The sequence below is a fragment of the Ambystoma mexicanum genome, chromosome 12, assembly GCF_040938575.1.
Source record: "Ambystoma mexicanum isolate Mex_15411 chromosome 12, UKY_AmexF1_1, whole genome shotgun sequence".
In the NCBI taxonomy this organism is placed as follows: domain Eukaryota; kingdom Metazoa; phylum Chordata; class Amphibia; order Caudata; family Ambystomatidae; genus Ambystoma; species Ambystoma mexicanum.
Window position 1 is genome coordinate 1169565828 of NC_090936.1, and position 25523 is coordinate 1169591350.

Here is a 25523-nt window from a genome sequence, read left to right on the forward strand (position 1 = left end):
AGTGGAAGAGTGTAAATCGCGTTCAGGGAGCTAGCGGGAGAATTTAGTCTGCAGAAACTCAGCCCTTTGACCGTGAATAGCCTGATGGACAATACACAGGGACTTGAAGTGAACACATTGGCCAACCAGAAGCCAATGAAGTTGGCGAAGCACCGGAGAGATGTGAGCTTCATACGGGGTGCCCGTGGCTAGCCTGGCCGCTAAGTTCTGTATGCGCTGAAGCCGCTGTATTTAGCCAATCGGCTGTGACAGGTACAGAGAGTTACAGTAGTCCAAGTGAGAGAGAACCAACGCTGCGACTACAGGAGGGCGAATGGGTTCCAGTATTATGGGTAAAACCCTCTTCAAGACCCTGATCTGATAGGGGGCGGCTTGACACAGAGCTGTCACTTGTTTGGACATGGAGAGGGAAGCAGAGAGAATGACACCCAGGTTTTTTACTTTGCTTACTGGGCTGGGAAGAGGACCCAGGGAAGTGGGCCAGAAAGCGGTGGTCCAAAGTGAGGGATCCGGGGGACAACCCACCACCAGTACCTCGGTCTTATCACCGTTAAGCTTGAGCCAGTTCTGATCCATCCAATCGCCAACGGCCCTCAAACAGTCACAAAGACACAAGGACACCCCAACTCGATCTTGATCTAGCCGGATCAAGATTTGAGTGTCGTCGGCATAAGAGTAACTGTTGAGGCCGTGGGCACGGATGAGGCAGACCAGCGCCCCAGTAAATCCAGGGCAATCTTCATAATAGTGACAGGAATGGCGTCCTCGGGGGGAGGAATATTTGATTCTTTGAATAGCAGCTAGAACCTCGGTAAAGAGGGGGAAGATCGACCAATTGGCAGTGGGTTCGGTGGGAGGAACATGTTGTTAAAACTGATATAATATTGTTTCGTCCTCATTGTATATGTTGGCCTATGCCCAGTCGCTTTGCGAGGAAATCCGTATTGCAAGGTCGTGACCTTAAGTGAATCAAGCCTCCATTTTAGGTTAAAGCTGCCATTTTAGTTTATCGTGCAAAGTCACCCTGTGGCATAAAATGGCCGACCTGTGTTCTCTTGTTCTTGCTTTACCCTCTTCAACCTCTGTAGGAGAGTTAATGTCCAACCTGCCTGCAGGCTACATGTTAGGGTCATGTAGACCTTGTCCTTTGTTGACCTCGGGATCAGGGGGTTACTTGAATCGGCGATGTTAACCTACAAGTATACAAGATCAATAACGCTATCTAAACACGACATGCGAAACACATGTTTGACCTGTATTAAAGCAATGTGTAAAGAGTGTAAAGTTAAACCTAGAGAATAAGTGTTTTTTAGCAAATGTATTAAAAAGTAAACCGCATGCACGAGATATGTAAATTAGTAACGAACCTGGCGTGACCCTAGCCCAGTACATGATTAACTTGTAAGAGGCTGGACATCGTTATAACAAAACTGTATAAATACGCTGATGTCCAAATAGCAATTCCTGTTCACTGCTCACATTGAACCCTGCTGGTGGTGTCTGTGATGTATTGACGGCCAAATAGCTATTTGTGTACTTTGTTTTGTAAATTGCAATAAAGATTCTGGGAATCTCTACAAGCCCGTGTCGGTGTATTTCTCTTTGCATGGTGTAAAAGCCTTAATATTGTATTTTCTGATTCCACAGATGGCACCCGAATAGGGACCCAAGATCGACTTCGTCTCGTTGAAGGTTGGCTCGGCTATCGGACCAGGATCGGACGGTGCCAACAGAAACGGCCCCTCTGGACGAGAAGTGAATTCCTTCACAGAACAGCACGATCCGATCCCTGAACGAAGAGCTGTAGCCGGAGACAACGTCTTGACGAGGGTCCATATATCGAGGTGGTTAAATGTGCCGAAATCACCAGACACGTGGGTCCATAGAATTGTCCTTAGTAACCCGATCAGCCAATCGGGCCTCCCAGTCCTTTGGTCAGGTGAATCGTGACCCGATTCTTAATTTAACCCTGACAATTTGTATTTGGCGCATTGTACTCGCGAGCACAATTATTTGACCAGGTAACACCAGAACTCTGATATGCCTGGGAAATTGTCTGCCTGCTTTAGGGCATTATTTCACAGCGACAATCTTTGGAAGATAGCCGTCCCGCACCACAGGATGGGGTCGCCAGCATGTACTATGTACTGTAAGAAAGGCTTTGGTAGTATAGCATTTAATGACATTTGGCACAGACAGACCAGACATAACTCTAATCTTCGGTGGCCAACCAATGGTAGCTTTGAAATCCCTTGTATAGAATATCTAGAGTCTGTATTGGTAAAGAAAAAGGTTAGACCTGCAGCATTTGACGCATTGCACAGTTGGAAAACAGAAGCTTTGCAGCAACAAAAGAGTAGAGAGAAACATATACGTCGACATATGACAAGGTCGAAAAAAGGCACGGTTATATGATCAAAATAAACAATTGGAGTCAGTTAGGAACACGGACAGAGCGTTTCAATTAGGTATTCAAAAAATGTACCCGTCAAAAGATTCTCGTACGTCAGATGAATTGATTAATAAACTTTTGCATGAATGAAGGCCCCATGCCTCCACGCTACCTCCGTACGTCCCTCCTCCTGGCGCTTTGCCCCTTCAAGTTGTTATTCCTCCTCCTATAGTTCCTCCGGTCCTCCCTGTTGTTCTTCCAGCCGTCGCTCCTTTGCCTGCCCCCTTGCCTCCACCTGTAGATATCCAGAATGTGCCTACTCTTCCTCTTCCAAGTGATTCCGCATCACTTGTAGTAGACCAGGGAGCGGGATCAAGGGTCGTGACTCGTAATACTGTGTCCCCAGATAAAAACAATGAATTAATTACTTGGGCTAAACATTGTATGGAGAAGGGTGAACAAGCTGATGTTTTTTTTCCACACTCGAAAATCTAAAAAGTATTCCTGAGAAAAATGTTTTTATTGAAGGGTTAGGGATTCATTTGAGTATAATGTGGAATAGATTAAACAATGTAGATTTCCCACAAGGGTTACGGGATTTGAACACCTTAGCGTTGTCCAGAGATACTGCGGAGAAAGTATATGAGCATGTTGAGAGGATTTTTGTGTATAGGAAGGAGTTGGAAGAGTTACAGAAAGAGGAAGCAGATGGTGGTAGTTTAGGTATTATGTACTTACAGAAACGGTTTTCTCCTCGCCGTGAATTAAAAGGTGAGGAAGCGCAAATTTGTATAAAGGATGCGATAAGATGGATTTCGGATATGTCGATAACTCCAGATGAAGTATATGACACATATGGTCAGTATACGTTAGAAATGCAAAAGAAAGTGATACAGGTTATGGTAGAATACCTGGAGAATGAGTGTGTAAAAAGAAAGATAAATTGTCCCGCAGAATTGTTGAGTGTTTATAAGAGAGCCTTTTCGATTGATACTTCTTCGACTGCCTTAGCGCTTGATTTGGCTCTGTTGCTTAGTAAGCGTTCGGAACTACCTACTTCTCAGTTGCCTATGAGGGAGGTCCCTCCGACATTTGTCCCAAAAGTTGAGATTGCGGCTGATGCTGCATGAGGAATACTCGCGGTGGACATTCCTGCACATTACGTTATCGCAGTTTGTTCACGTCCCGTTTTCAAGACAGGAAGTGAACACCATAAAGCAATCTATTCCCGATATAAGAAAGAATCCGACGGGGTTCTATAAAGAAATAGAGTCAGTCTTACAATCATCGGTATTCACCTTAAGTGATATTGAATTATTATTTCTCGTACTCCTGCCAATTGATTTGTGGAAACAGATTAGGACTGTAGATGATGTACCTGGGTTAGGAGATACATGGGATAACTAGGTTAGGCTCGACAGAGAAAAACCAGCTGGCGAGTGACCGCCTCAAGTGATATTAACTTTGCCTGATAAGGATAATTGTAAAATTAAAAACTATAGTTCCTGAAAAAAGAATCATTTGGGACAAGCTTACGGCCTGTGTCCAAGGAAAGTCTGAGGGTGCTACCGATTTCTTCAATTGGTTTGAACAGGTATTTTCAGATTTCAGTGGACAAGACTTAAGGCACAGAGTCAGGGAAAAGGCTGTTTGTCGACAAATTTGTACGTGGATTGCTGCCTGACATCCAGTTACAGATTATGTCTTCCAAAAGCACTTGGCAAGCGAACTCTCAATCAGAAGTACTGCACATGGCTCAGTACTATGAAAATCGTGTGAATAATGAAAAGGAAAAACTTGAAGAAAAAAAAATAATAATAAAAAAAAGGGTGACCTGAAAACAAAAGTCCTTTTACAACAGATTGTTAGAAACCCTAGAGGGAGTAATCAATTTAGAGGTCAGTACGTTCCACAGGGAAGTACGCCCCTGGCTCCGGTAACCATTAACCAGTGTGCCTATTGTTGACAGGAAGGTCACTGGCACGCACAATGTCTGACCTTGCAGCAAAGGTCATTTGGGAACGTGGGTAGACGATCCAGAGGTCGCCCAGGTGCAGGGGGCCATGGCAGAGGTCAGTTTGCACCAGAATCACAGCAACCTCCTTCACAGGATAAGCAAGTTTCAAATGTGGATAACAGAAACATTTTTGATCACCCTTCTGCCGCGTACCTCTCTGAAGAGCTTCCTTTTGACGATATTCTGTTTCGCTAGCATTGCCCGAAGCAGGATTTGGAACCAACGCCTATTCCCGTTCATCAGAAAGGCCCCTACGTTGAGATGGCGGTGGGAAATAGGAAGCATCTATTTTTAGTAGATACAGGAGCACAGAAATGTTCCATTGACCATTCACAGGTTCCAAATATTCCCCTGTCAGGGCAGTCCAACGTCTCTGTAGGGTTTTCAGGCACACCTGTAGTTTGTCTGGTCTCTTTGCCGGTAGCGATAACACTGGGTCCCTTCACGGAGCAGTGTCCATTTCTATTTACCACAAACTGTGGGTAGAATTTACTGGGGTTAAATTTGTTGAAGGAATTGCATGCAGTAATACATTGTTCTCCGGACGGAGTTCGGTTAACAATTTCACCTCAGCAATCACTCGCCTCTCAGTTTTTGACTCGACCTTTACCGCCAGAATTCAGTAACATTCCGGAATACTTATGGGCAATTGATGATAATGATGTGGGCATTCTTCAAATTGAACCTGTTAGAATTATTCTGAAACATGGAGTTAAATTGCGTCGCATCCCACAATATAAGATCTCAGTTGAAGGCGAACAGGCTTTGAAATGTATAGTCTCTGATTTTGTACATCGTGGAGTAATTGAGGAAATTACGGGTAGTTTGTGTAACAGCCCGATTTTGCCAGTATACAAGAAAGGTTATAATGCGATTCCCTTTTGGTTTATAATTGATTTACGTGCTATTAACAAAATTGTGGCTCCTCAATTCCCTATTGTACCTGATGTTACAACGATACTAACCACGATTTCGGCTTCTGCCACTCACTTTAGCGTTGTTGACCTTAACACGTTTTTCAGTATTCCCATACACAAGGATAGTAGGTATTTGTTCGCGTTTACCCTAGGTGGACGCTCGTTCACATTCACTCGTGCACCACAAGGGTACACTGAGAGTCCAAGTATTTATAGTAGGGCATTAAAAGAGCAGCACGATACTCTCGAGTTGCTTACTACTTGCACGTTACTACAGTATGTAGATGATCTCCTCTTGGCTGCCGATTCTGAGAGTGCCTGTAAAGAAGGCACCATGCTGTTGCTTTGTCATCTAGCAAAACATGGCCACAAAGCTTCATTCAAAAAATTCCAATATTGTTGTCAGGAGGTCGCCTATTTAGGCTATCTCCTGTCAAAGGACGGAAGACGGTTGACACCTGAACGAATAAAAACTATTTCTGGCATGTCTGTCCCAAATACGCAGAAGGAAGTTAGAGCCCTGATAGGTATGGCTTCTTACTGTAGATCCCTAACTTTTCGTTAACGAATAAACCAATGCTGGCTTTGACAAAGTAGGGCATTTCTTTGCCATTACCATGGACTTTGGAACACCAGACAGCATTTGACTTGCTCAAAACTGCACTGTGTTCGGCGCCGGTTTTAGGAACTCCAAATTATGAAAAGGCTTTCGTGTTGTATGTGCATGAACGTGATGGATGTGCTTTGGCTGTGTTAGCGCAGGAACATGGAGGGAAGAATAGGCCGTGCGGCTATTTCTCATCCACCCTTGATCCTGTTGCATGCGCTTTGCCGAGATGTTTGAGAGCTGTCGCTGCTGCTGCTGCGTCTGTAAAACAGAGTGAGAGAATGGTCCTGGGTCATGCGTTAACCCTAATGGTACCTCACTCTGTAGATATTTTATTGAATAGAACTCAAACGCAACACCTCACTTCCGCACGATTGACAAGATACGAATTGATCTTGTTTGCTCCCCACATTCAAATTCAGAGGTGTTGTGTATTAAATCAATCGTGTTGCTGTCGATGAGAACAACCCCTCAAACTAAGACTGGGCTCTCTCCCTTTGAGGTGGTAATGGGGAGGCCTGCTAATATTTGGGGTATGCCAAAAAGTCGCTTGTTGCGGGATATAGAGAATGTGCTTCTTTCAGATTACTGTAGTTGACTAAAAATCTGTTTTCAATTTATCACCAGGTGCCAGAGGCATTACCTGTACATTACGAGGGTCCTGGTCACAGTCTACGACTGGGGGACTGGATCCTCACAAAAGTTTGAGAGGTCGTCTTGCCTTGCACCTCGGTGGAGCGGTCCCTACCAGGTCCTGCTAGTCACCCAGACTGCTGTGCGGGTAGCAGGGCATAAGAACTGGATCCACGCGACACACACCAAACGGATCCCGCAGCCCGTGCCATACGATACAGAAGACACAGAATCCCTTTCCACTGCTGTAATCAATGTGCCCGAAACAGCAACAACCGATAAGAGAGTATCGGAGACGTTCCAGAATTCGAAAGGCCAGATAAAACAGCCATCTTGCCTCCGCACTCCAAAAGTGGTACTTCCGGATCAATCATTTTCTGATCCCATTTCCGTTCACTCGCCACCTCCAGTGGGAAGTGACGACATATTGTTATCCAATCCTTCGGCACCAGAAATTGTGAAATATAATTTACGTCCAAGAAAATAGAAGTACAGCAGGGTTTGACTGTGCGATTGAGGAAATCATTTAAGGGCTTGCTTTTTGGCCCGACTGTACGAAAGGATTCTGTTGGCCAAGGGTTGTGGGAAAGACATTAAGAAGACGCACGACTGGAGTCGCCAGCAAATGAACAATTGGTGTTTTTTCGATTGAAGACTACGATGTCTGCATCCACTACCGCTCGTACCGAACTTTTAGATAAATATGTGACTAGCAGAGACAATGTTCAAGCAAGTAATGGGACCCTGAAAATGTATTGTTTTTTTATAATAATAACTGGGTTTTTAGTAACTATTGGTTTTGGGTTATGGTATTTGGAGGAAAGATATCCACTAAAGGACTTTTTACCTGTTGAAAATGTATCTGTTTTCCCCACTCCTTCCGTGCAATTACATACCTTATCGCCTAGAGATTCTTCGCATAGACGGAACTATCAGAATAACACTCTTTTATTAATAATGAATGCCACTCATGCAATTTTAAATAGGACCAATTGCTGGATCTGCTCACATCTACCGCAACATGGGGATAAGGGGCTAGGTTGGTATATTCATCCTTTACCGTTGACAACTGCTTGTTATGCTTCTCTTAGAGCACTATTCTTTGGCCGATGGAATGACAGCATCTCAGGGAACTTTGATGGTGCAAATTTGAATAGTTTTGAAAAACGTGTTTTGGTGCCCCTGGGATGCTCGCTTTTTGCAAATAGGAGTAAGCCAAACGTTGCTTCTGTTAGGCCCTTTGATAGATTGTCTGGTCCTTTTCAGTCTTTAATCTCTTTCAAAATGGCTCCTATAGGCAATAAGGATGCCACGCCTCCATCTTATTCTGTTAACCATAGCCCCGATTCAGTATCCTTCTGCATACAGAGGAATGGAACACGGTCAATGGGTAATTTTAGAAAATGCGCCAATGTTGCGAATTTGACTAGTGAGAACAGACCTCTGTACGTAGGTGAACCTGTCTATTTTGTTTGCGGTAATGTGGCATTTCCATGGTTGCCCAGGGATTGGCAAGGAACCTGCTATTTAGGGATTCTATTACCTGGGGTATTTATTGCCAGTACTGCAGAAATTTCGAAGACTCGTCCACGACGAGGTGTGAAAGGGGATACTCCAGCACAAACTCTAGGAGACATCATGAAATCCCCTGTGCCATTTTTTGGGCAAATTACAAATTCAGAAGATATCAGGGGACTAGCGAGAGTATTGGAGAGAACCATCAACCGGACCACTGACATACTCTATAATATGACGTTAGAACAGAAAGCGATAAGATTAGTAGCTCTTCAGAACCGGATGGCATTAGATGTCATTCTGGCTGAGCATGGAGGAGGAGTATGTAAATTAGTGGGGTCCGCTTGCTGCGTTTACGTACCAGACTACTCTCCAACGATCTGTAGGGCTATCCAAAATCTACATGTTCTTAGTTCAGAAGTGCATGTTCCTGAGAGATACTGGGAACTTAGTGCATGGTTTTGGGACCTCCTACGGTCGTGGGGATGGAAGTTGTTTTCGGCCCTGCAGATTATCTTGGGTAGTTTTCCGTTTCTTTGTTGTTGTATACAGTGTCTCCCTGGTATATGTTCAGTATTAGGGGGGTGTTGCGCGCAAGCAACAAGTGTATTAGGGCATAAGTAATACTCCCCAGATAAGGTTTCCAAGGAGTATGTGTTGAAAGAAACTCGAGTGTCTGATCTAATGGCAATAGATATGTCTGACAAAGATTCTGGGTGAATAGACGTTGGAATGTGGAGTTAGTCGCAAAGTGATTGAAGGTAGTTTAGCGCTTGGCATAGGCCTAAAGGAGGGTTTGTTAAAACTGATATAATATTGTTTCATCCTCATTGTATATGTTGGCATATGCCCTGTCGCTTTGCGAGGAAATCCGTATTGCAAGGTCGTGACCTTAAGTGAATCAAGCCTCCATTTTAGGTTAAAGCCGCCATTTTAGTTTATCATGCAAAGTCACCCTGTGGCCTAAAATGGCCGACCTGTGTTCTTTTGTTCTTACTTTAACCTCTTCAACCTCTGTAAGAGAGTTAATGTCCAACCTGCCTGCAGGCTACATGTTAGGGTCATGTAGACCTTGTCCTTTGTTGACCTCGGGATCAGGGGATTACTTGAATCGGCGATGTTAACCTACAAGTATACAAGAACAATAACGCTATCTAAACACGACATGCGAAACACATGTTTGACCTGTATTAAAGCAATGTGTAAAGTTAAACCTAGAGAATAATATTGTTTGTTAGCAAAGGTATTAAAAAGTAAACCGCATGCACGAGATATGTAAATTAGGAACGAACCCGGTGCGACTCTAGCCCAGTACATGATTAACTTGTAAGAGGCTGGACATCGTTATAACGAACCTGTATAAATACGCTGCTGTCCAAATAGCAATTCCTGTTCACTGCTCACATTGAACCCTGCTGGTGGTCTCTGATGTATTGGTGGCCAAATAGCTATTTGTGTACTTTGTTTTGTAAACTGTACAGAATTGCAATAAAGATTCTGGGAATCTTTACAAGCCTGTGTCGGTGTATTTCTCTTTGCATGGTGTAAAAGCCTTAATATTGTATTTTCTGATTCCACAATGTGATGGCTTGATAGCATCCGGAGTCAGTAACGTTGGAGATTTGGCAATATTTGTGAGGATAGCTTAAATTTTATTAATAAAAAAGGAAGAAAGATCATTGCACAACTTTTGAGAGGGTTTAACCCTGGAATCAGAAGAGGCCAGTGACTTCACAATAGAGAAGAGGGTTTTAGGCTGACATAATGCAGTTTCGATCTTCTGAGAAAAAAAAAATAATAATAAAAATTTAAAAAAACATCAGTTAAGTGACATCACTTCTGCTCTATAATCAATTATTTCAGTCAGTCGTGCTGTGACGCCACAGTACCTGCTGCTGGAGCCAGCACAGAGCTGAATTGCAGCGGTCAACTGCAGCACTAATAAAAGTTGTGAAAAACTTCCCAAATATCTTTCTGCGACACTGCAGCCATGAATGGATAAAGAATTGTTTCTGATAAAATGTTTTATTTTGTGCACTGCTAGAGTTTAACAAACAAGAGAAAGAATTCAGCTGCATATGGACACTTGAAACCACCAAACACTTTTAAGATCTATTTTATTAAACTGCTTAAAATAGTGCGTTTTGGTAATAAAACAGGATCTGCATTGATTTTCATTAAGCAAGATGCCAGATATAAAGGGGGTGACAGGGCGTGGCCATGTATTATAAGGCATAAAATACCCCCTACTCTATTTAAATAAGGATATGGGATGTCACCTTGGAATTCTATCACCTTACAAAGGAACCTCTCATCAGGGATTTCCTCTTTAACTTGCCATATCAAGGTGCCGGACATTTATACCTGTTTGACCGCTCCATTCCCTTTCCTTCTTTACCAACAACATTCACCTTTACACAGTCTATTCTGGACTGGGCCACTCTTGGCAGTCGAGCAGGGGGTGCAACGTATAGATATATAGGGGAAAATAAGCCACCCAACTTCCAGGATTGCCCGACACACTCTCAAGCCCATCATGCTTCCAATGTTACTTTGTGAACGAACTTACAATTTGCCCCAATCTGCCTTGGAGACACAATCCAATCACCACAACACTTGATGGCATATCCGCCTCCTTCCTTTTGCAGAACTATGGACCACCTAACAGGACTGGAACACACCTGTGCCATCACAAAACCTCTTTCCCCCGCTACACTCCCCTCCCCCCATGTTAGTAGCATTTGTTTTCCAGTTTCCCCATCCTCGTATAATTTTCTCTCCTCCAGCAGATTAAGGTCTGGATTGCCCTGCCGCGGGCACAGTATGCGGTTCCCAGACAGGCCTAGGTGCTCTGATTTGGCATGGTACAAAAGCAGATCATCCTAACATCTTGGTGGGCGGGGACTTCTTAGCCCTGCCCACATGTTTCCTCAGCCATGAAGGGGCAGTTAGCTCCCTCTGGCCCCCAAGCAAGCATCGCTGACTTGAACCACCACTGACAATGAGAGTAAGCCATAGATCAGAGAGGCCCAAATTATGAACCTGGCGGTAGGACCAATGCTGTGTGGTCAATATCCACACTGTCCGGCTAGCATCAGTGGAAAAATGACCGCTGGTGCTTAATGGGTTTTATGACCAACCATAATGCCCAGTGAGAAACAAAAAAGACAGACATCCATCCCCAAGTCAGTTTCAATGGCAGAGCTTGTTTAAGAGGTCTGTAACTATGCTGCGATACCTCAGGGCACGGGCGTGTAAAAATGCAACAAATACATAAGATTGTTTCCCCAGTAACTCCTTTTTGGCCAGTCTACTTTCCCAGTTTGTAATTTCAACCCAAACATCTCAAAAGATTTGGGACGGAGAAATGCCTGAAGTTGCCCATTTTACTCCGCCGGTGAAATGGGTGAAGTGGGCGAGCGTCTTTCAGCCCTTCCACCCACTCCAAATCCCTGTTGCAGAGCAGAGGCCCGACAATGTTGGCCTGTGCAGCGCAATGAGGAACTCCTGGAGCTCCAGGGCACGGGGGAACAAGCATGGGGCAAAGGGGCAATGCCATAGGAGATAAGAAAAAAAAAAACAGTGCCCTATGCATCAGCAATGCCCAGCACCCCCTGCCGCATCCCCTAGCCATCACACATGGCCCCCATGTCACCAGCCCCAGACAGGAAGGCCGACACATCAGGGGGCTGACATAGATGCAAGAACAGGATGAGGCAGGGGGGAAGGGGCATTAGCAACAGAGGAAGAAATGCTTTTCACAGAAAGATGTGTAGGGCCCTTGGCGCCAGGCGTGCATCCAAGCACCCAAACAAAGGACAAGTGGCATAGCTTCAGGCTGTGTAGTACGAATATAAGGAGGGGCAACGGGAGGGAGACTCCAGTCCTCCTATGAAAACTCCAGTCCTTCTTGGTGCTCTGAACACAGCACCGGAAGTCATCCTGTGGAAGCAGGAAGCTACATTTATTTTCCCAGAACCCACCCACCCAGAAAGAAGGAGAAGAAGAAGGAGAAAGGAAGAAACAAACAGAGAGAAAGGGCAATGAACGATGTTTGCAAAGTCGTGGGAAGAAGATGGCGGCACAGGCCACCGGGAGACACCCTATGGCCCATGTGCCCAAAAGTGCAATGAGAGATGAGACTTTTTTTTATTACGAGTGTAATTTATAAACAAATTACAAATATGTTTTATGTATGTGCAATAAAATCCACGCCTTTTTTTTGCCCATACTAAATCCAATGTCTCAGTCATCTGCGGGGCAAACCCAAAGGGAGGTTTGGGTTGGCAGGGGGGGGGGGGCTTCGGTTTGAGGAGGATAGTATAAATGTTTGCCATCTCTGCTGCCCAGCTTATTGAAAGAACCACCAAATACATAAGATCATCTAAAAAAAATGGGCTTAAAAAATGTAAAAACCTTCACTGGCAGCCGCAAGGAGAACCTTGACGCGTGTGTGGACAGGCCATGCCACATGCTCAGGTACTGAACCAGTGCCCACCAGTGGCACAGCCCCAGCCATCGCCGTGCCCCGTGTGCAGTGCTTCTTGGCAAAGAACTCATCGCCTTCCATATATAGGCAGCCCTGCGAGCATCACGTCTGGATTTTACTGCGGCAAGGTGGGAATTACCTTCGGGAACACATTTTTCTGCAGGGCAATAAGTAGGGTTGGCTTAAAAATTCAGCCCTCGTGGTAAACAAAAATATACCACTAGAACCGGTTTACATTTCTGCTGCAAGCATAGAACACGACCCCAGCCTCCCCACAAGCCACTCCTTCATTAATCCGGGCTGCAGCGAATGGGCACAGTAGCATAGAGTGTTTTTTTTATTTATTTATGCGTTATTGTTATGTTATGTTAGCCGTACTTGTATAGCGCACCTTCACCAACGGAATTGGCCCCCAGGTGCTCTGTAAACAGGAAGGGAAGAGGGGATAAGGAGAGTGCATTATTGACGTAATGACAGGGAGTTTACAGATAAGCAATTCGGGGTGTTTTAGCAAAAGGGTGCCAGGGGGCTGAAGGAGGGAAAGCGGCAGAGGGTAAACAGGCGGGGGCTGTTGCCTTCTAAACAGAGACATTTCTCATATATATATAAATCGCGCAGTGTGTGTATGGCGGGGTGGGAGCAATTATTTATAGCGTTCTGTATTATGCAAGGTCGTTTTTGGGGGGGGGTCATGGAAGGATGACAAAGGTCACAGTGCGCTCCTGGTTTTCGTTCTGTGGGCGCTTAGACGAACGTTCCACGGCCCTTGCCCCCACCCAACTCCCCTTCGCTCGTAGAGTAGAGGGTCAAATGCACATAGTCCATACTGCCTGGTTCATTGCGTGTCCACGACGGGGCGGTGGGGGCAGCCGCCCCACCAGCACTCCTAGCACACCGCCGGCTGCCCCTGCACTTCATGGGGGCAGGGGAGTTGCTAGGTCTGGAAAAGACCCGGGGCTAAGCTGATGTCAGAACTGTTGGGACTCGGGGCTAGCTAGTCTTTTGGCTGTAGCTCCTGAGATTCTATCCAGGGCTACAACCAAAAGATCAGGGGCTATAGCCCCCTTAGCCCCCCCCCCTAGCAACGCCCCTGCATGGGGGTGTCCTGCTTCACGCCCTCTTGCCACTACCAGCAGATATTGCTGACATTATAAACCAAGCCCCTCCATAAACCCCAAAGGCAAAGCACCCGCGGCTCCCCGTGGAGCGCAGCACAGCGCTTAAAGTGCCGCCTGGCAGCCCGACATTAGCAGAATACCCGCGTGACGGGGAGGCAGGCGCTGCTCACCGCCTCCAGCCTGGGGGTGGGGGGGGGGGGGAGTGGATTCCTGAGCAGGTCATGTAATCTTCCTCACGGCGAATCCGATCCTTCAGTCCCTGCCTTTTCCGCACACATTAGCTATCACAAATCAGCTGGAACCGTTTAAAGGGGGATCCTGGCCCCATAAACACTTCCCAGGCGAACAGCTCTCCCTCTTAAACACTCCCCAGGCTAAGAGCTCCCCCCTCTTAAACACTTCCCAGGCTAAGAGCTCCCCCCTCTTAAACACTTCCCAGGCTAACAGCTCCCCCCTCTTAAACACTTCCCAGGCTAAGAGCTCCCCCCTCTTAAACACTTCCCAGGCGAACAGCTCTCCCTCTTGAATAAGGTCTTCGCGTATTTCAGCGCTCTGCGACATACGGTTGTGCAGCACAATATAAGAAATGCATTGTTGTTATTACAGGGCAACAACAACACAGGCAGCCGCGCTATCCGATCCGCTCCTATATATCCCAATCCAGGAGCGCTCAGCTATAGCCCCAGCTTTCCTGCACTGTGTGATCTTGTGCACAACCGTCTTGTCTGGATCGATATGTGCTTGAAATGGAACGTGTTCCTTCTGCGCGGCGGGGGCCCGGGGGGTGTGCGGAGGGGGCGGAACTGCGCTCTAACCATTGGACAATTGAACCAGTCAGAATAAACCAGAGACAGGGTCCTTTGGAGAAGTGAACGACCGGAATTTTAGCGTAGATTCCGACCCCTCCCCCACACCCTAGAGGCAAATGCCTTCCCTGTGGGGTAAGGCGAGATTAGCACCCAAGAAAGACATGGCACCCCGGGGGCTGGAGACGCCTTGCAGCGGTTCAGTTACAGTGTAAAGGGTGACTGGGGTCCAGCCCTTACCATGCCCCCCTTACCAGAATTATGCTACACAGGACGGTACTGGGGCCCAGCCCTTACCCTGGCCCTCTCACGCACATTATAATACAAAGGGTTACTTCGGTACAGCCCTTCCCCCGCTCCACACTACTGTAGAGCTCATGGGGTCCAGTACTTAATCTGCACCATTCACCGGCATTGCAGTACATCACTTCCCCAGCCCCCCTCTCACCCGCATTACAGTACGTTGGATGTTACTACATGGGGGCCCAGTCCTACCCCCGTTCCTCCAACCTCTAATTCAGAAGGTAACCACTGCTTCTCTTCACACTAAAGTAGGTCTACGTGGGTCCAGTCCTTATCCTGCACCTTCCACCCACACTGCTGCATAGCAGGGTTACTGGGGTCCAGTGCTTAGCCTGCATCTTCCACACACACTACCGCACAACAGGCTATGTTGGGGTCCAGTTCGTAACCTGAACCTCCCACCCACACTGCTGCACATCAGGCGATGCTGGGGTCCAGTCCTCATCCTGCACCTTCCACTCACACTGCTGCAGAGTATGCTACGCTGGAGTCCAGTTCTAAACCTGCACATTCCACCCACTCAGCTGCACGGTAGAGCTTCTTGGGTCCAGTCCTTAATCTGCACATTTCACCCGTATTTCAGTGCATAGAGCGACTGGCGTCCAGTCCTGGATGACCCTGCTTCTCGCATGCATTGCAATACTTAGGGCAACCGTTGCCCTGACAGTTCGCCCGCAGTACAGTACATGGGGTTTCTGGGGTCCCGTGCCACACACACACACGCGTTATTGGGCTCCAATGCATTTCCGACCCTGCTTCTCACACACACCAGAGTACGCCTGGTTCTGGGGTCCAGTCCTCACCTTGTTCTTGGAGCGCTGGTGTCTCTCGGGATCCGAATAGGTCCGGTCCACGGCGATGCCCGTGTCGCTCCCGGGCATGGTGTCTGCGCACACCGGCCGCCCGGCTCCCCAGAAGCGCGGTGGAGGGCCCTAGCAGTGCGTGCGGGGGGCTGCTCCCGGCATGGCGAGGGCAGGAGCAAGCACAGGGGGTGGGGGGCTGGCCTCCCGCGTCTGGCCCTGGTGCTGCTGCCCCCACCCGAGGCGCCCACCGCTGCTCCTCCAGAGAGGTCCACCGTCCCCGGCGCTGCTCCTCCAGAGAGGCCCACAGTCCCTGCTGCAAGTCCTGCGGCCGCTGGCTCCGCTGTAACCCCTCCTGCGGAGGTCCCTGCCGTCCCTCCAGAGGCTCCCACCGGTCCGAAGGCAGCTCAGCCTGCCTCCGGAGCTCCTCCTGCCGCCGCCCGGACTCCCCTGCTGTGCCTCCTCCGCTCCTCCTGCCACAGGAGCGCTCCCTGTTCCTGCGGCTCCTCGGGTCCGGGCGTCCCTCCTCCCGCCCTTCCTCGGTGCAGAGAGGCTACAAATGTGTGTTTATGTGTCCTGCGAGGAGGCACGCCTCAGACGGGGCGCCGCGGATAGCACGCTTAACCCCTGCCACGCCGGCAGAGCTCGCATTCTCTCACAGCCCCGGTCCCCGGCAGGGGAGGGGGAGGAGCCTCCACCACCTGCAGGATGCGCGCCCCCAATGCGAGCCCTGGGATGCGCAGGGACGCGTGCGCCAGGTTTAGCTGCCGTGCGCTGAACAGTGTGTCACTGCTGTGAACTCGCTAGCCCCCTAAGGCACCAAATACGAGCCCCCGGTCTAGCCCCCAGACTTCGCCAACAGGATAAAGCAGCATTTGCTTGCCCCTTAATAAATCATCAGGGAGGGCCTGGCCTGCCAGTCCATATTTTCTCTAAATGCCCCACCCTGCTCAGCGTGCATGAATGCATCCATGCACCAGTAATCCTGTATATGAATGAATAACTGCATATTGCCAACTTTTCACAGTGGGCGCGAGGGTCACCGATGCGTTGCGCACACTCCAATTGCCCATGTTCCAAAACTGTGCATAATTTGCATAGCTCCACCCATTGCACAAAATGCACTGTGAACCCACCACATCAAGGACAATAATATCAGCATTGTAAACAAACAGTTCACTTTTATTTACCTTTTTTGTACTGGTGCTGAATAGAATCGATAAGTGCATTTGCCACAATAGGGATGACACTTGATTTGTTTGAAAGAAAATGGGCCTCATTACGAGTTGGGCGCAAAGGGATACCGGGCACCAGTAAGGACACCGGTGCCGGTAATCCCTTTGTGCCCTATTCCGAGTCCCCTTAGCGGGTCCCTTCCTTAATGCCTGGTTTTACCAGTGTTATGGACGGGGCCGTTAAGGGACTTCAGAGCTAATAACGGTACCTCAATTTGCGGTACCGTTATTAGCGCCTTCCCATTGAGCCCTAGGGGGGCTCAAATGGGAATGGGGAATGGCTTTTTCAATGGGGAATTACCTGTCCGCAAAGGTCGGAATAGAACAGTAAGTCCCCATTGAACCAGGGCGGACTCGGTACCGGTATTGGAGGTAGTCATGGCGCTAATAGCACCATGATTACCTCCATACTCGGAATTACCCAGCCAAAGCATGCACTGCATTGTACATACACATTACCCTTTAGTAGGTATTTGGAAGTCTTGGAATTACACAGGAGTGTCTTGTGATCTTGGGCAAAACTGTTGTGAGAAAGGGTGTTAACTAGCAGTGACTTTCTTGACAAATTGAAATATCAGTAATTCACATATTTAGCGATGGGCCAAACGCAATTATCTGGGCCTGCAATGAACTCAATTGTAAACTTTTGTATATCAGTGCATGATTTTTTATGTTTCTTTTTCAGCTCAGGCCCACCAATAACTTGTGGGGTGCATTTAAAGGCCCCAAACAGAAATCCCTTTCACCTGAAATCCACATTTAAACACGGCCACCAAAAACCCCCTGCGTTGATTTTACTTCACATGGGCTTTTATTTCACCTGAATAACAAGAAGTTATACATTTCTTCCAAAAACAGCTCTGCTTTACTTTTAATTCACACAAGGGGGAAGAATTTCAACACTACAACCAAAAATGGCTTTTGCTCTCCCTTGCATACGAACAGCAGCCCTTTAAACACTGCAAACGAAAAATGGCATGGTTTTCAATTTGTGTTCATGTCAAATTAAAGAACCATGTGAAAGGGGGCCTACCCCTCATCATGTAAAACAGCAAATGTAAATTCACACAAGAAGGAGAAATCAAAGAATCCTGTGACCTGCCAGACAGGATTTTAACCCTAAAAGCAAAAATTGGCCTGCACACATGTGAAAAGAAAAATGGCTTTAAAAAGCCACAGTGGAAAAAGATAGCACTTCTCACACAGAAAATGTCAGAAAACAAAACCTGATGTGGGTGGGGTGACCAAAGCAATTTTATATTATGTGTCCCCCACCAGACTACAGTCACCTTTGAAGAGACATTTACTACAGGAAAAACCAGTTCGGGCGGTGGCATTAAACTTCACAATTAAAAGCCCCACTTCCAGCTGGCAGTCGAACCTACCAGTGAACCATCCCGCAATAAAATGTGATGCTGCTGAGGGCGTCATGATTCCCTGCTCTTTCAGACATGAAGGCAGGGGCCCAGAGATTTAAAAGAAGCAAAAGTGTGGCTAAAGCTTGACCAGGAGGTGTGAGCCCTTCCTGCACCCACCACAAAGAGCAAACTGAAAAGTTCACAGGGAGTCATAAAAATCTCTGGTCACCGGCTGAGCCCAGAGGAAGACAGATGGCTGTAGGGGGTGAAGCAGCCCTCCCAGAGGTGGTACAAGACGCTCCCAATCTACACTAAAAGACTAATTTCCTTTTAGGCATTTTGCGCCACAATCAGAATGAGGATTAATTTTGTTTTATGCTATTTTTTCATGTTACTTCCAGGTGATTTGAAAGAGATAAATTGCATTTCCCCAGAACTTGGGGTACTGAAATGACCAGTTAAGACTAGTTTCTGGCTGATTTGAACAGGTGACAAATATGGCAGTTGATGAAAAGATGGAAAATGAAATTAGGAACATGCTTGATCATTTGCAGATTCATAACTTTTGTACATTTTATGAAAAGGACAAAAATGTGCCACCGGGCCATTCTACATCGTACAGAGTTGGCGATCTTCTTACCTAATTCCCTATGACCAGCTAAAACAGAATATCTATTTCATATGGCAGGGGCTAGCATAAGTATGAAGTTATGAGACATAACTTGTTTTTTGCCAAAAAGTGGTAATGAGAACAAAGAATTGTAATAAATGCAAACAGACAGATGGTGCCCCCTTCCCTTGAACCAATCATGCCAGGGGGCGGAGAGAGGAATGGTAAACTGTCCTATCCAAGCGGCAGGGATAATTACAGGGTACTCCCCCTAGATTGTAAAGTTAGTGATGTCATTCGTGCTATATAAGGGGGACTGTACTGGAGACACACAAAAATCCGGGGAGATAGGAGAAGGAGGACGGAGAGAAGGCACCTGAACCTTACCATCTTTGAGAGTGCAGTGACCAGAAGCCTTGCCCTAGGTGTCCAGAGTGTCCTGAGATCCAGCTGGCTTTCCAGAATCCCAAACCAAGGCTTACTTTGTAAGTAGAGTGCAGTACATTTACCAGCCCCAACAGAAATTCCCTGCATCACAACCCCACGCCCCCTACAACAAAAACTAAATTTTTAGCAGTTACCCAGAAATGGCTGTAATTTGTTTGCTAAGCACATGGGGTGGCAAGCTTGAAACACTGCCACTACAAAGGCTGGCTGCATTTGTTTATTTCATCTAAATCAAACAGAAAATGTCCTATGCTCAGAACGACATCACATTTGGCTGTTCTGTCATGCTGAATACTAAAGCTGCACACATGACATTCAAGACGGCTTGGCAATTTACTCTTGATTTCATTTTAAAACATCACAAAGTTGTGCCCTTCATGGAAACCCATCCTGGCATGTTTTATTTCTGCTGAGTAGCAAGAAGTGAGCAGCTGATGTACTGGGAAATCACTTTAAAGGCAAAGACTTTGGATTTCAATTGAAATACGGCCTGTGTTTTCATTTGCTATTAATTATCACACACAAACCACAGTAAATGAGAGAAATAACGCAGTGCTCTTTTCTCTTTTGTCAGTTTCAAAGAGATGCTTGGCAGTATATCTCTATGTGTAAAGAAACTGACCATGTCTATAAAAGCCCTCCAAAAGAGGCTAATTAAAGGAACTGTGTGCTGGAAAAAAAAACGCATTGGTAAACCCAAAATGAACTGAAATACACACACGTGTGAATTTGCTCTTCTGACAAGCAGGAAAAATGTCTTTTAAAGTTAGATGTCAAATATTTCACTGTTGCTCGCACAAGAAATACTATTGTACTTGGGGATCGGGGGCTACAAAGCATGTACATTATGCTTTCCCCCCCACAAAGACTTCTTCAAGCAGCCTGTCTGAGGACAGCAATTCCTGTCAAATCAGTTTGGCAGAAAGACTAATTTCGCACCTCCCATTGAATTGATGCTGCCCAGGCATGTGCTCTGTTCCTATGGACCTGATAGTGTGATAATTACAGGGTCTCCCAGACTGCCAGACTGAACTGCTCCCCAGGACAAAGGATGGGGGAAGCCCTGTGTTTGGCCTCGTAGGTGTGATTTCCTCTGCATTAATTCAAAGTATCCACAGGAGGACTTCGAAAGGGGAGTAATAGCAACCCTTGTGTAAGCTGATCCAGGAAAGACATTTTGGCTCGGTGGTTGGAAAGACTGCCCACATTTGGGGACAAATACAGCCCATTTGATTTGAAGACCTTTTCATATTAAGAAATGTTTCTACGCAATCTGAATAAGCAGTAACGTGATATTATGATAGTTTTTATGAGATTTTTAGACACACAAAACGAGACTAGGTGTTTTTCTCCAACCCATGGTGAACTGGAATGACAGAAAAAATGTAATTCGGAGTGAATCATAAATGGCGCAGACATGAAACTTGAGGAAAATATGCCAAAACATATTATGCTTATGTGTAGCCATTTGCAGAATTTTAGGTAATCTGTTTTTCCTGAAAACAGCGAAATTGTGCCCAAGGACGAGCCAACATCGTACAGAATGGGCTTTCGAACCGGCATATTCCTTGTTAAATATGGGATCTGCCTATCCGATTTTTATGATGCTGACTAGTGTAAATATGAAGTTTTTGTGACACAACTCATTTTGGAAAAAGTAACTGTGGCGAAACAAAGCAAGTCATAAAACGCACACACTTAAACTGATGTCACTTCCCTGGAACCAATCTGCCCGCAGGGAGGAGGGGACACCCATAGCCTGACCCATCCCATCCAAGGGGTATGTCCAGACTACTTCCGCCCCTACTGTAAATGTCTCTGATTTCATCTTGCCTATATAAGCAAGAGGCGAGGAAACATAAAGGACTAACAATTGACTGAACCAACTGAATTTCCTGACTGATTTAGTGCCGGATTTCCTGACCTGCTGACTCAAATGCAAATCCAGATCCAGAGACAAACCCCTGATCCAGACCCAAGCAGAACCATCTAGATCTAGGCAGAACCACCTGATCCAGATCCAGTCAGACCCGCTAATCCAGGGAGAAAAGAAAGGCCACTGATCCCCTTTAGGAGAATCCAGGGACCAAACCCCTTTTGCCCAGCTGTTCCCATAAAGGCGTGCTCAGCCGCTGTCCAGTGACCAGATCATTGTCCTGCTGTCCAGAGACACGTCTGGCTGACCAATTTGCCCAACTCAAGTGCCCTTTGTAAGTATCACCCTCCTCAGTACCCAAAAACTGCATACCCCATTCTTTTATCTTGCATTTTGCTCAAATCCTATAAAAATTCCATACAAACCCTAATCATATCCCAGATTGTCAGTATCCTCTGCTTATCATTTCCTTAGAAGAATCTGTGTAGTATATATGCGTTAGCATATTTCTTTTCTGATCATTTAAGATATCTGTGTAAATCCTTCGTACAATTATTGTGATAAATTAATTAATTCCCCTATAAGGAGGTACGTGGCATGAGCTGGTTCAAATTGCAAATCAACCCCCTTGCGTGCAGTGTCTTTCTTTAATAAGCTACCTATTAAAATATAGTCTCAGTAGAACCTGTCATTGTTCAATCAAATCCGATTTTCCCGTGTCATTGCTTTCCTTAAAAAAATCTGAGTTTCATTTCATATAGAGAAACTCATACTGTCACCCCCTAAAGAGTCATCCTTTCACTTCAGTATCCTATCTGTTCTGAGTCTGTGTTCCCGTCCCAAAAACCAATTTCCGATTTTGATTGTTAGCCTATTTTCTTAGCTGTTTGCTTGTTTAAAGTCTGTGTAAAAGAGAAATTGCAATTCTGGCACCTGTGATTTTTGCTGAATTATTTTCTTTCCCTATGTTGATTTTCACACCTGTGTTCATGTTGCTTTAGTACTCTGCTCAGTAGCCTGTCAGCTTCTTTACCTCTTTAGTACAGCCATACTAGTTCCTGTCCTATCTATTCTACTGCAAATGTAAACTGACCTCTAAGTATCCAGTCAATGCTGAATATGCCATTTTGCTCTTTTTTCCGGTTTTTGTTTTTTTCATTTTGGCCTCCCATTCTGGGGTGGTAGGTCGAATTTACAAATTGATTCTTCCCTCTTATTTCTGACTCCTTAACACTCACTTCCATCCACACAGAATTTAGTCAGCAGGTGTTTGGGGGAAGTGTTGCAGGGGGAGTGCATAACATAAGTGCCAGCTATGAGTGTGACAAAAAGTGATCTTGCTTCCATTCATATTTAAAGATTATGGGGGTAATTCATTGAATTCAGCGCACAAGTGGCGCACGCGGCTGGCGCACAGTGTGCACGTGCGAATCCCTGCGCCAGCCGCGTGCGCTAAAATCCATTTCCGCGCACAGCGTATTCATGGATTCCAGCCACCAAAACCAGCCGTGGCGCACATTGACGCAGCAACCCTGCAGCAGCGCCAGTTACGCCCCCAAGAATGCCTCTCGCGCAGAGAAAAGCCATCAATATACCCAATCCAGCGCAAAGGGCTGCGCTAACCCTGTACCAGCACGGCAAGCGGGCTACGTGTATCACTGGGGTGCGCGGGAAGTACCTCACGCGATTGGCCCCGTGTGAGCAGGGAATGCGTTTTTCAGGGGTGCGCAGGAAGTTCCACATGCGATTTCCGCAGGGTACGCGTATTTCAGGGGTGCGCGGGAAGTTCCACACGCGATTTCCGCAGGGTACGCGTATCTCAGGGGTGCGTGGGAAGTGCCACACGCGATTTCAGCAGGGTACATGCATTTCAGGGGTGTGCGGGAAATTCCACACGCGATTGGGCCCGTGCGAGCAGGGTACGCGTATCTCAGGGGTGCGCGGGAAGTGCCACACGCGATTGCAGCAGGGTACGTGTATTTCAGGGGTGCGCGGGAATTTCCACATGCGATTTCATCATGGTACGTGTATTTTGGGGTGCGGGGGAAGTTTCACATGCGACATCAGCAGGGCACGTGTATTTCAGGGGTGCGCGGGAAGTTCCACACGCAATCTCATCAGGGTACGTGTATTTCGTGGTGCGGGGGAAGTTTCACACGCAACATCAGCAGGGTACGTGTATTCCAGGGGTGCGCGGGAAGTTCCACACGCGATTCCATCAGGGTACGTGTATTCCAGGGGTGCGCAGGAAGTTCCACACGCGATTGGGCCCGTGCGAGCAGGGTACGCGCATTTCAGGGGTGCGCGGGGAGCACCACACGTGAATTGCACGTGTGGGTCCTCCCAGGTGTTCCCTCTACACCCTCCACGGCCGCTGCAGGTGGCTCACACCACAGGGGACTACCCTGCACATGTCCTGCAGGCACACCATCCACCATGGCCATGACCCCCAGCCAACCCACATGTCAACTTGCACTACTGCCCACCCACGCATGTCCCCCTGCACCCCCAGACACCAGGAGCACCCTCCACCAGGCCCCACCCATGTCTCCCACCACCCCCAGCCCCCAGCAGTGCAGGGGCAGCCTCCACCAGGCCCCCACCCATGTCTCCCACCACCCCCACCCCCCCAGCAGTGCAGGGGCAGCCTCCACCAGGCCCCCACCCATGTCTCCCACCACCCCCACCCCCCAGCCACCAGGGGCAGCCTCCACCAGGCCCCCACCCATGTCTCCCAGTACCCCCACTCCCCAGCCACCAGGGGCAGCCTCCACCAGGCACCCACCCATGTCTCCCTGCACCCCCACCCCCCAGCAGTGCAGGGGCAGCCTCCACCAGGCCCCCACCCATGTCTCCCAGCACCCCCACCACCCAGCACTGTGGGCAGCCTCCAGCAGGCCTCCATCCATGTCTCCCAGCACCCCCACCACCCGGCCACCAGGGGCAGCCACCACCAGGCCCCCACCCATGTCTCCCAGCACCCCCACCCCCCAGCCACAAGGGGCAGCCTCCACCAGGCCCCCACCCATGTCTCCCACCACCCCCACCCCCCAGCCACCAGGGGCAGCCTCCACCAGGCCCCCACCCATGTCTCCCACCACCCCCACCCCCCAGCAGTGCAGGGGCAGCCTCCACCAGGCCCCCACCCATGTCTCCCACCACCCCCACCCCCCAGCAGTGCAGGGGCACCCGCCACCAGGCCCCCACCCATGTCTACCAGCACCCCCACCCCCCAGCCACCAGGGGCAGCCTCCACCAGGCCCCCACCCATGTCTCCCACCACCCCCACCCTCCCAGCATTGTGGGGCACCCACCACCAGGCCCCCACCCATGTCTCCCACCACCCCCACCCCCCCAGCACTGTGGGCCACCTGCCAGCAGGCCCCCACCCATGTCTCCCAGCACCCCCACCCCCCAGCACTGTGGGCAGCCTCCAGCAGGCCCCCACCCATGTCTCCCAGCACCCCCACCCCCCAGCCACCAGGGGCAGCCTCCACCAGGCCCCACCCATGTCTCCCTGCACCCCCACCCCCCAGCCACCAGGGGCAGCCTCCACCAGGCCCCCACCCATGTCTCCCACCACCCCCACCCCCCAGCCACCAGGGGCAGCCTGCACCAGGCCCCCACCCATGTCTCCCACCACCCCCACCCCCCAGCAGTGCAGGGGCAGCCTCCACCAGGCCCCCACCCATGTCTCCCAGCACCCCCACCCCCCAGCACTGTGGGGCACCTGCCAGCAGGCCCCCACCCATGTCCAACTCATGTTCCCCACCACCCCACCCCCCAGCACTGTGGGGCACCTGCCAGCAGGCCCCCACCCATGTCCAACTCATGTTCCCCACCACCCCCACCCCCCAGCACTGTGGGGCACCTGCCAGCAGGCCCCCACCCATGTGCAACTCATGTTACCCAGCCAACATGTCATCACAATCTAGATCCCTGGTCCCTATGGTCAGCCTCCAAATGCAAAACACCCACCCGAGTATTGCATCCACCCACTCATAATTTGCAATTACATCACAGAACACCAATTGCAAGTTCTGAAACAAACACATTTCCCTCACATACACCCAATGGGTGTCAGTGAATCTCAAAACACATATCATGAAATGCATGAAACCAATGAGATACCACACATTGAAGTTCACCCAAAAAAATATGTATTAAAGGAAACATAAATAGAATCAAAAATGAAGAAACAGAAATGTGAATGTACAAAAATTAAAAGAAGAATGTTCAGGAAAAAAAGCAAAACCAAAAATAAAATTCCAAAGTAATGTCGTCCAAAGTCAATGTCCACAAAACAAAATCCAATGGGAAATAAAAAAGAAAGCCATTGCTCCATGGTTAAAATGTGAAAAAATAAATACAATCCAACACTGAACTATGTACATGGGAAG

The 25523-nt window shown here is 48.1% G+C and overlaps 1 protein-coding gene across 2 annotated transcripts in view; it reads right to left on the minus strand.

The window, feature by feature from the left end:
• The window catches only part of TMCC3 (transmembrane and coiled-coil domain family 3), a 295227-nt gene extending 278899 nt beyond the window's left edge, over positions 1-16328 (minus strand). Inside the window, exon 1 of one of the 2 annotated variants that reach the window (XM_069629805.1) lies at positions 15601-16328. In XM_069629805.1, the coding sequence (XP_069485906.1) occupies positions 15601-15678 (78 nt within the window). In that variant the 5' untranslated portion in view covers positions 15679-16328. The remainder of the gene's footprint in view (positions 1-15600) is intronic. The other variant, XM_069629806.1, reaches the window with a different exon arrangement.
• Between the last annotated feature and the right edge of the window lie 9195 nt (positions 16329-25523).